Source organism: Halichoeres trimaculatus, unplaced genomic scaffold, assembly GCF_033239565.1.
Source record: "Halichoeres trimaculatus isolate MK-OKI-2021-1 unplaced genomic scaffold, fHalTri1.1 fHalTri1_scaffold_4, whole genome shotgun sequence".
NCBI classification, from domain to species: Eukaryota; Metazoa; Chordata; class Actinopteri; order Labriformes; family Labridae; genus Halichoeres; species Halichoeres trimaculatus.
In genome coordinates this window covers 38,984,690-38,996,852 of record NW_027437182.1, presented here as the reverse complement: position 1 = coordinate 38,996,852, position 12,163 = coordinate 38,984,690, and the positions used below count along the sequence as shown (strand labels likewise).

The 12,163-nt window shown below is 40.1% G+C and overlaps 1 protein-coding gene across 1 annotated transcript; it reads left to right on the top strand.

The window, feature by feature from the left end:
• The first annotated feature begins 7,390 nt into the window (after positions 1–7,390).
• Positions 7,391–11,534, top strand: LOC141789325 (uncharacterized). Its single transcript, XM_074668703.1, has 8 exons — positions 7,391–8,162; positions 8,255–8,351; positions 8,900–8,907; positions 9,583–9,737; positions 10,015–10,115; positions 10,199–10,343; positions 10,989–11,112; positions 11,236–11,534. The coding sequence occupies exons 1-8, from the start codon at positions 8,036–8,038 to the stop codon at positions 11,532–11,534; spliced, it is 1,056 nt and encodes a 351-aa protein (XP_074524804.1). The 5' UTR covers positions 7,391–8,035.
• Positions 11,535–12,163: the final 629 nt, after the last annotated feature.

Below are 12,163 nucleotides of genomic sequence, written 5' to 3'. Positions count from 1 at the left end.
TTATGGCTTATGAAACCCCAAAATTCAGTGTCTCAAAGGTTAGAATATTGTGAAAAAGTTGATTACTGTAAAGTTATGGTGTCACACCCAAATCAGTTAATAAACTAATAAACAGCTAATAAACAGTATTTTCTGACACAAAATGCTCTATATCCTCTTATAGCTCATCATTTCCAGCACATCAAGGTTATACCCGGTCAATTAACCTTCGAAACTGGTCATCTGCTATTACATCACTGTTTAGAATTATTGGATTTATATGGCCAATACTAAGGTAACTGTAGGTCCAAGGGCTGAAAATGGCTAGGGTTGGGCCACCTTGAGCCAAACTTGCAGACAAAATCTCTCCTACGACCCTATTTACAAAATAAGTGCACAGCTGTATAACTTAAGTTAGAATACCTTACAAAAATGATCAGATTAAAAATTAAACACACCTGTACGCTTCAAAATCAGAAATCACACCATCAAAATCAGTCAGAGAATTTTGTGGGCTTTTGTGATGTGGTCCCTCAAAGAATCAACCTTCAATACCAGTCACCATTTCTACATAAATACATAACAAAACAAAGCAAAACATTTTCATGGTGCTCAAAAAAAATATTTTTTTTCTATAATACTTATAATTTGTGACAGCAGTAAATAAGAATTTAGACAGGAAAAGACAGGAAGAGAGAGAAACAAAGTTTGCAGCATAACATACATCTCAAGAATAGAAATCCTTCAGTCAGTGCATTTTTTTCTAACAGATGAAAGTTTAACATATTCTCAATGGATGTTTTGTAGGATGGCTTTTTTTTTATTTTTTATTACAAACTCTCATAAAGAGGTTCAAATTTATGACCTTTAATCAACTGTTGATTAAAGGTCATAAAATTAACCCCTTTAAGACAACAAAATATAAGTCTGACATGAGTGGTTCTCAGAAGACTCACGGAGAAGCATTACTCTTCCCCATCACCACAAGCGTTTTGGCTACGGCGAAAGTCTTCTTACTTGGGATCATCTTATTCATCCTGGGGCTTCCTAAGATGATTGAATGAAAGACAACCCCAAATACAATTGCAACACTTTTGGAGTAGTTATAGTACACTAGGACCAATGTTAGGTCTGACTACTGGAGCAGTGATTGATTTAATGTGCAATAAATAACCACAGACCAGAAAATAAGTTTAATTGCCAGCTTGATATGTTCAGTGAATGACAAACAAAATATTAAACATACAAAAGACATACAATGTTCAACATTAGTTTGACAAAAAAAAAGAATTATTTTCCCCTTTGTGTTCAAGTGATTCAGCTTATCAATACCTTTTTAGAGTTAAACCTGTTATTTGGCTTAGAAAAAATATTATTATGTTTTTCAACCTAGGTTATTGTGTATTTCAATCTCTGGCTTAATCCTTAAATCCATTTGAGTTAACTCAGTTTTATCCTAAATAAAGTCTAGTTTTGTTTTAGGGTGTTTTCACACCTGATAGTGAGCACCCTGGTGCGGCTTGGAATGTCATATTGATACTTTGTTGCCATTTCGCAGTTAGTGCGGTTCCTTTCACATCTGCTTTTTGTCACTCGGGACCAAACGCCTCAGATTTTGAGAGCGTCATGTTTTCATGACGACAATGGCTAGAGCGCGTGCAGCGTACTTTCAGTTGGAGGCTGGAAGCACTGAGAGAACTGTTTGCTTAAATCAGAGATGATGGAGAGTCAAATAGGCCTACGCCGAGTTTTTATAGTTCTTAAAATTCATTTCTATATTGTTTGTGTGTATAACCATCTGCAAACGATAGTGTTTGAAAATGAAGTGCAGCTGCGGCTTGAAAAAAGCATACAGATGCACTGGAGACGCCGAATGGAAATATCTGCCCGATTCCGGAGAAGGCGAAGATTAATAAAGTAGAATAAAATAGAAAATACTTTTTTCTTTTTTAATCCCGGAGGGGAAATTCAGAAATAATGAGTCTTACCATGTACTGTGAGATCCTCATCAGACGCAGATACAGATACAGGTAATTAATGCCTGTTATATGACAGGCCATATAAAACGAGGTGTTTTTGACGTGAGGAGTCAGGGGAGAGCCCTGCTTTTTAGATGAGTATATAAGGGTAGTTAAGGATGTTGGCGTGCGCAGCTGTCCTTCATCACAAACAAAACTCCACAGGAGCCCTCTTATGTCAAACTCGCCGAGTTGCATTGCACCAGAGTGCGGCTGCTTTCACACCACAGCTGGTGCGCACCAGAGTGCGGCCAGAGCCGAACCGAGATCACCTCCTCTGGCCGCACCAGTTTGGTGCGCACCAGAGTCCGATTTTGGTTTCACACCAACCCAAACGGGACCAAATATAGGTCGATCTAAATTTGGGTCGACCTAACACTGTAGGTGTGAAAACACCCTTAGTTTCAAGATTTAGTTCAAGTTCTGTCAAGTTCCCTTTTTAAAGTTTCAAACATTCCTCATCCTGTTAGTACATTCTGTTAGCCTCCAAACACGACAGGCACAGACTGCAACGAACTGTCAGGGCTGCAGAAAAAATCATCGGAGCCAGCCTGCCCTCCACCGAGGACTTGTACAGGTCCAGGACCAGGAAGCGGGCTGGTAACATCTCTGCAGACCCTTCACACCCCGGACACAAACTGTTAAAACTGCTTCCCTCAGGCCGGCGTTATAGAGCTCTGTGCGTCAAGACGTCCAGACACAGGAACAGCTTCTTTCCCCAGGCCATCACACTGATGAACACTTAACCTGCCATAAAACAACCTCATGCACAGCTACAGCCTGTTTGTTTCTGTTTCTATTGCACATTCATCTTCCATTCCCTGTTGCAAATTGCACATTTTTTATGACATTTATTCAGTGCACTATTTCTTATTTCTTAACTTCAATTGTGTATATATTTTGTATTTACTCTGTGCAAAGTTCTTTATTTAATATTGTAATTATTATTATTCTTCTCTACTACTTAAGCTCTATTTTTTTTCTACTTTTGTAATTCTATCCACGTTTGTACTGAGAGAGTGCAGTTTAAACCGGAGTCAAGTTCCTTGTATTCTTGAAAATACTTGGCGAATAAAGGTGACTCTGATTCTGATTCTGATTCTGTACCAACAAAAAAATTACATCTTCAATAATGCCATTACATCAAAATTTATGGTTAACAAAAACAAGAATATTCACGAGGCTGAATTTGTCATCCAGTAAGCTGGCATCCGATTGGAATTTTCCGGTCCACCTTAAAAATGTCAAATCGCCTGGGAATGGCGGTATTCAGTCATTTCCCTGTGTTATCCTGTGTCTTTTTCTGATCTACACCACATTAGACCAGGTCATAACATAAAACCACAAGATAAAAAGACTTCGAACCTGGACTGATTTTTTCTTAAGAGATTAAGCATTCATTTAAACATAGTCTCTGATTTGTGAAACCTTTATTCTTTTTGTAAAAATGCAAAAAAAAAAAAAAGCACATTCCACTGATTTTGGTCTCATCCAGACCGCATTGGACCAGGTCCACGTCCAGAACCACAACACTTAGACTCTTCAAACCTGGACTGGATTAGTCACTGGAGGCTAAGCATACAAAAAAACACAGTCCCTGATTTGTGAAACCTTTATTCTATTTGTGAAAATGCAGAATGGCACATTCCACTGATTTTTTTCTCATCCAGACCAACAAAAGACCAGCTCCAGGTCTAGATCCACTTCACTTAATTCTTAAACCTGGACTGAATTATTCACTGGAGACTAAGCTTTCATAAAAACACAGTCTCTAATTTGTGAAACCTTTATTCTATTTGTAAAAATGCAAAAATTAAAAAGGCACATTCCACTTATTTTTTTCTCATCCAGACAAAATAAGACCAGGTCCAGAACCACAACACTTAGACTCCTCAAACCTGGACTGATTTATTCTTTAGAGACTAAGCATTCATAAAAACACAGTCCCTGATTGGTGAAACCGTTATTCTTTTTGTGAAAATGTAAAAAAAGGCACATTCCATGGATTTTTGGCTCATTCAAAACACACAAGTCCAGGTCCAGGTCCAGAACCACATCAGTTAGACTCCTCAGACCTGAACTGAAGTATTATTCGGGGACTAAACATTCATACAAAAACAGTCTCTGATTTGTGAAACCCAGGCACCTAAAATAATAGTCAGGGCCACTAAGCTCAGCCAGATGAGTTTGTAGAATGAAGACGGAGATTTGCAAAACTATACATTTTTGGAAACCTTATAATGTAACAAATCAGAAAACCAATGTTGCCATTTTTTGAGGTCATTATAGCAGCCATCTTGGACCTTTAAAAATGGCTTTTTTCAAAAAAAATTTTTTCCCATATCTCGTCTCCTATATGACCTAAATTCATGATTTCAATGGTTGAATCTACATTTTTGGGGGCAAGGAATCCAATGGAGTTGATTACACTGTAAATAATACATGTATGTAAGATATTTTGCATTTTAATCATGTCTTAAAGTGTTTTATGTGATAAAATAGCTGGCTGTTTTGATTGAAACATGCCTGGCTTTTTTTCTTGCATTTTGTAGAATGGTCCCCCCAATAAAATAAAAAGGTCCCTATAGAGGTGTATATTTTCAGTTCACTCGATATGATACCTTCAAAAACTGTGAGCACAAATAATCTGATGCATGTAGAAGCAGTTTTGACTCTTAAATTCATGTAAAGGAAAGAGAATAGAGGTATGGTAGTGTGATAGAAAAAATGTGATCTCTCTACTTAAACTTCACAGCTTATGATTAATACAGAATAGAACATTAATTTAGACACCAAAAACAAGAGCACCAATCACAAAAAATCAACAAGAAGTGACCAATCAACACGAGGCTGTTATATCAGTACTTTGCTACCCATAACATAACACAGTGTTGCATAAAATTGGCATAATAAATCAGGTCATCATGACAATACCTTAGATCCTAATTGAATGTTGATTTACTGTAGCTCAACTCATATGTTACCCTATTTCAAGATTCCACTGGCTTCTACATTGTTGGCTGTGGAAAAAAACAAATGGTGCCAATACATCTCGGATGAGTCCAGGTATGTTGCTTTATCAGTGTAATGTTGATGCTGCAAGGTTATATTTTTATAAGGAGTAAAATCATCTCTTAATCAATATTACTTGTCAATTTTATTTGATATGGAGTAGCTGTGTACTTAGCAGGGATAAATAAGTCTACAGTGAGCCAGGCTGTGTCTCAGGTCCAGGTATGTTATTTTACCAGTATAATGTTGATGCAAGGTCTACATGGCATGGCCAAGGTAACTCTAGTTAGCAATTGCATTGCAAGGTTTGATGAGAAGAGCTCTAACATTTCTATTATGGTAAACAAGTTTGTTAGATATTGTTGGACATATTTGTTATATTGTAGATAACTGAATGTTCAATGTAAAGAGAATATTGTATATGTTGTATTTGGGGAGGGGATCCTATGTGCTTTTAGTTTATCTTTTGGTGTATGATCACAAAACTGTCCTACATTTGTCCATATTTTGTCATAGTGTCTGATGATCTTTTATGATGGTATGTGATGAAAAGAGCACCCCCCTTTGAGTTCTTGATTAAAGCTATGGTCTACGATCTGAAACCTAGTTTGGCTGATGAGACCCATTTGAAAAACGTAGCCTCACTCACCCCTCCCCTCCGTGTTCCAAGATCCTGCCCCCCAGCTCGTATCGCCCTTCTTCGCCTCCTAACAACACGCTCCCTCCGACAGAGCAAGAAGCCGGCCGGCAGAAAATGTAACAAACAAGACAGTCATCTAACCTGTTCTGCTGGGGGAAGGTGGTGCTGTGCCAGAAGAGAGGGACCCTTGAGCACATACTGAGCTGCTGTCTAAGAGGTCTGAGTGAGGGGCGCTACCGATGGCGCCATGACCAGGTCTTGAAGGCCATAGCGAACACCATCTGCTGCTGAATTGCCCACTGCCTCTGCCCAGAGAAGAAGACCACCTCCTTCATCAGAGCTGGAGAAGAGCCACCAGTGACTGCCAGGTCCTCTTCCTCTGGCCTGCTAGCAATGGCACAAGACTGGGAACTGAAGGTTGACCTGGGGAAACAATTGAAGTTCCCAGAGGATGTGGCCGCAACCTCGCTGAGGCCAGATGTGGTGCTGACCTCAGCGACCTCCAAGGAGGTCGTGCTCCTGGAACTCACGGTTCTTTGGGAGGACCGCATGGAGGAGGCCAATGAGAGAAAGAGGGCTAAGTACCAGGCTCTGGTGGAGGGGTGCCGGCTCAACGGGTGGCGAGCAAGATGTGAGCCCATTGAGGTGGGATGCAGAGGGTTCGCAGGCCAATCCCTCTGCAGGGTCTACAGCATGTTGGGCATCTAGACCATAGGCCACAATAATCCGATGAGGTGGAGCAACATGCAAGAGATTGTGGAGAGAGGTAAGAGGAACTTTTGATACATTTTCAAAAATATGTTGTTTCATTTTCGTTTAAGCCCTCCTCTCAAATATTTTTTTCCACCCATTTATTAATTTGAAGATCAGTTGCTCATAAAGATCTGAATACTTTTATTGTTTATTTTTTGAGTCTCTTGTGCCTTTAGATATTATTCAAATCTTGTAAAAAGTTAGAAAATTACTTAATTTGACACACTTCGCTCTGGAGGTCAAACTTTTAAAATTCTTCTGTATGTTACTTTCCTACTAGATATATTTAACATCATCTCAGGTTTAAAGTTATAGGTTATGGATTTAACTTTCAACTTCATTCTGATGTTTTTCATTGCAGCAATGCAGCCTTTCATGCAACTTCAAACCTCGAGACCAGCATTTCTAGGTTTGTATGCTGCAGTAGCCTCCTTTAGCACCCCATTACCCAAAAAAGTAGTTATTAAACATGTAGCGCCCCTGTCACAATCCCACTCCTCACACAGCCCCCACCATCCTGTGCACAGTCTTCAGTAGTCAGTTTTCCACACCCACGGGCTGGGCAGCACCACTCCCATTCACCAATGCCGCGCTGTTCAACTGCGGAATGAGGAAATGGATAAAGGAGCATGTCCAGAGAGTCCAGGGGGGATCATCAGTAAAGGAGAAGAGACGTGTGCGTCGAAGCGTCGGGAGGTTTATGCAGTCCGCGACTCGTACTCCGTCGGGAGGTCCATGCGTCGTTTAACGGAGCACCCGCCGAAGAAGGAATTAAGTCCGGGGCATTGATTCGGGGTGGATTATTGAGAGGAGCGCCTCGTTGCTGTCCAACAGGTGGAAGGAGAGACCTCTGACTTACTGACTGACCTCAACTTACGAAGGCTCCGTGGGTGATACCTGTGTGTGTGTGTGTGTGTGTGTGTGTGTGTGTGTGTGTGTGTGTGTGTGTGTGTGCAGATTAAAGAGAGAGAGCGTAGAGACGCTCTCATATTATTTTCTGTTTCGGGCGAGTCGGTCCGTGGTAAAACCCGGACTGGATTTAAAGCCCAGGGTAATTTTCAGTTGTTTTTTTACTGGACCGAGCTGTGTGGGTAATTTATGTTGAAGACCGGAATGGACTTTGCACTCGAACTGAACTGAACTGAACTTAAACTGAGTTTACCTGGCTCACACCGCTGGTTTTTGTTTGTTTTGAGGTTGTTTCTTCTTGCATGCTGCATTGAATATAATTTGAAGAATCTACTTTGCTCCATTTATTTTTCATTTCTGGTTGATGTGCACATAATTTCTGGTTTTTGCTCCTTTTTTATTTTGTGCAGGTATATATAGATTTTCTTTATTAAATTGTCAGATGTGACTCTGACTGGCACCCCAGACTAACCCGTCACAAACATTGTGGATCAAGTACTTAACATTTACAAGACACTAAGCACCAGTGGGAGGCTACGCCTGAACAAAAGCAACAAAATGTTCATAACCACATTGTTAAAAACATTACATCACAGATAAATACTAGAATCAAATTATAACAACAGTTCTTTGTCAGCCTTGAAGACATTCTGCAAGCTGTCTCTGCTGCTGTTATAACAAAAAGGGAGAATTCCCAGTTACCGTGTCGAGGGCCTGGTGGAGTATGGTGGAGCGAGGCCTTGCTCAATGGAAACGTCAAAAGAAGGCTTTGCCTACTAACCAGCTAAAGGTCACTTTTATTGGGGAGTCAGGTGTTGACACAGGGGCATTACGAAAGGAGTTCCTGACAGGTACGCATATTTGAAGAAAGACATTAATCTTAAAGGTAAAACAATGCAATTGTATTGCAACAGTTACATAAGTTATTTCTTTGTATTAAAAGACATGGTTGTAGGGATTGAGCAAAAGCTGTTTGAGGGGGACAAGACCGGAAAATGTCCCAAATATTCCATGCTGGATCTTGATCAGGCAAACTTCAGGTATACCATCCTGACATGCAATGTGGTTCTTAATCCTGAGTCCTCAAACTACATTTTGTTGTATGCTATTGTTGTAATGTTTTTTACACTTAAAAAAACTCATGTTAAGTTGGTATGGTGTGGTTTTCTACTTTTTATGATATGCTTAAGAAGAAAAGTCCTGTTGTCAAACACTGATCATTTTTCCTTCAAGAAGTGCTGGGCCCTGTTCTACGAAGCAAGTTCAGTCTAGCGAGATAGCCTTGGAGCTACCACGCTGAACTGAGCGCGGTAGCCGGCAATCTCGCTACACGGTTTTACGACGCTGGTTATCAACCTCATAAGTGGATCCAGCTAGGCAATGAGCGTGTGCACACATATAAGGCGGAGCCCGCTGCATCTGACCAATCGTGAACATGGAGCAGTCTGGAGCGTCAGAGCAGGCCGGAGAGAGAAGGAGCGCATACTTCACACAGGAGGAGCAGGAGGTGATCATGAGGAAGTATGACGAGCTGAAACATGTTATTAACGTTAAAAGCAACACCGTCGCCGCTGCTAAAGCACGGAAGGAGAGCTGGCAGAAAATTGCTGACAGTCTAAATGCGTAAGTGTAGTGGTGTAGTGCAAATAAAATCTTTTGTGCCATTATCATCCTGAAATAGCACTGTTCACCATGCACTTTTACTGTAACATGCAACATATCTAATTTAGTTCTTACATGAATTTATTCATTTGTTCATTCCTATCGTGTTTATATTTTTTGGGTGATATGTAGCCCACATGAGCCCTACATGAATTCCTGTCACAATTTTGATACGGGCGATAAAATATTGTCATGGAACAGAAGTGTTGGCATTGAAGATCTTATTACAGCAATGAGAGTTCTTCATTCCCTTCAACTACCTGTAGAAAGTGTCATGTACTACCAACCCCTCCCTGGAAAACCGGTAACTTTCATAAAGGTGGTCATCAGAAAAAGAGAGTGGGTCGGGCTCCGATGTCCACGGGATCTTCTAAGAACAAACAAGCCATTTTTTCGTGAGGGCTCATTGGTCAGTGGGCGGGGTTTTAATAGTCCTTGAGTTCAATCTGGAACCTAACCTGCCCCGGAGCAGGTTAGCCGTTCAGCGTACATTGCCATGGAGACTCGCCTCGCTGAGGAGTGATCCCGTGTTGTAGAACAGGGAATCCGGAACCTATCCTCAAAGCTACCTCGTTAGGCAGTAATCCTGCTTCGTAGAACAGGGCCCAGGTGAAATCTGGGCAGCAAGTCTGGCTCAAGGTGGGCCACCACCCTGCTGCCTCAAACTTTGGGTCTACAAGTACTTGTGTGATGGAGAGCTGCAGATGCAGCACATACAGAAAGAGGATGTCTGTGATGTTCATTATTCATGGATTATCTCTCAGGTGAGGGGCTTAGAGTTATGTCTGCCACAAGATTATTGTGGTTGCATCTTAGTAAACACTTCCCACCTGTCAGTTGATTGCTGGTTATGGGTTTCTGGAGTTGGTCAGGTTATTTTAACCTTTTGTGTGTGTGTGTGTGTGTGTGTGTGTGTGTGTGTGTGTGTGTGTGTGTGTGTGTGTGTGTGTGTGTGTCTGTGTCTGTGTGTCTGTGACTGTCTGTCTGTCTGTCTGTATGTCTGTCTGCCTGTCTGCCTGTCTGTCTGTCCTTCTCTTGAAGGTTGAGTCAGCCACAGATGATATCACTGATCTCACTGAGGAAATTCTGAACTGCGGATATCATGGACCTATTAGTGTTGAAAAGAAACAAGATATTGTTCGGTATAATTGCTTTTACACTTTACTTGTGACTTAATTTTCATATTTTTTTAGCTTTGAACTCACAGATTTTTTGTTTATTTTAGATCTGTTGTTCTTCATGCCATCCTGCGGCTGCTGCCTTTCCTCTCTCAGCTGCGGGAAGGTCTAAAACTCTATGGTCTGGCAAGTCTAATGAGTCAGTACCCAAAGATCTGCCAACCACTGTTTGTTCCTGGGGTGGAAATGAAGGTGAGTAAAAGTGGGCTATTGTCAGGGGCTTCAATTAAAACCACTAATGGTTATTGCAAAACCTTAACTTTAATACTAACAAATTATGTACATTTCACGTAACATTTGAGACTTGATGGGTCACAGGAAAGAAACTTAGAAGAAATTTATTTATGTTTCCATGATTTCTTTGTGTCAAAAATAATTGTTATTCAAAAAAATTTGGTAGTGGTAATAATATCTGTGCATCCCCGATAGATGGTTGTGTTCCAGTGACTTAAGCCCTTAGTGAAATGACAATATGTTCACCATGTAAATGAAATGTTAATCGTTAAATGATCATCATGTAATGCCAAAATATTTTTAAAAGAATGATAGTATACTATTGCTTGCCATAAAAGCAACCAGGGGTTTATTTAATCAACTATTAAATTTAAGAAAGGAGAAAATCTAATTAGTCCAAGCCATGGAAACCCAGACAATGCTACAGAAGAGGCAGTAAACTTGACTTGAGGTTGGGAAGATTTTTAAACTATCATTCAAGAAGCTTTATCAGTTCCTCTTAACTGTCAACTAGAAGGTGATCGACATCTGATTGACTCTCTTGCTGTGTTGTCTGAAGCAACTTATATTTTTATGTTTTAAAATTTGTTTCTCTCACATTAGGCTGATGCAGACTTTGTTTTTGCTGCATGCCATCCTGAGTTCAGTGAGAAGGGCTCCAGTGAAGAACAGGTGGAATTTAGCATCATGAACCATTTGCAAGACTTCTTGCAAGAGCTTGAAACAAGTAATGGCTCTTAGTTTTCTCTTCCACATTTTATGATGATTTGTTTATGCTGTGTGTCTGCTTTTTTTTAGACATTATCATATGCTATACTTACACATTTGTTTGCTCTCTGTATTTACAAAGATGAACACACAGAGGTGGGTAACACTTCAGGTTCCCTCTCTCCAAGTACATTCCTGCAGTGGCTCACAGGACAAGGCCATGTACCTTTACTGCCACAGGAGATGGCAAACTTCAAAGTATTTGTCTACTTCAGTCACACCTGTCACATCAACTATGGTGTTCATACTGTTTGCTACCCAACTGTCTCAGCATGCAGTAATACTATCCACCTGCCTGTTCAGCATATGCAAACATTTAATGCATTCAAGCAAGTGATGACAGAAGCCTTCTTTCAGGGGCAAGGATTTCATCTGATTTGAGTTATCGCAATCTTAACTGCAATAATATAACAACTGTTAGTTGTTGATGTTTACAGTGTTTAAATCCTATACATTTACACACTGGCTGTTAGACAACTGTAGTTCATTTTCCAAAAAATTGATTTCTCCAAAAATACATTTGAATATCTACAAACACCAATTTTGTAAGAGAAATAGTAGAAAAATAAATTTCTAAAAACAAAATGTGTATGGATTGCTGACTTATTTTATTTTCAGTTTGTGATAAATGTTATCCATTTTGCTCAGTATTTCCAGAATTAGAAAGTTACAATGTAGCAGTATCAGCTTACCAGAATATGGCTGTCCTAAGACTTTGTGGAAAGCTACAACAAAGAAAGGTTATTACATATAAGTATGAACCAAATTTGTTTGCAGTTTTCACTAATTATTGGAAACTGAATTGAGGGCAAATAAATTATTTACAGCTCCTAAAATTTAGCTCTATGTCAAAGTAATGACTTTCAATGACGGTGAAGTATGTACAAGGCATGTGAGAGTGCGGTCAAATAAATGTCTCTTCCAAAGCAATGTGAATGAGAGAGTGGGTTGATGGCAAGGTGAAGGGTCTCAATGTCTTCAGTGTTGAGTGGACATTCCAGTTCTGGCAC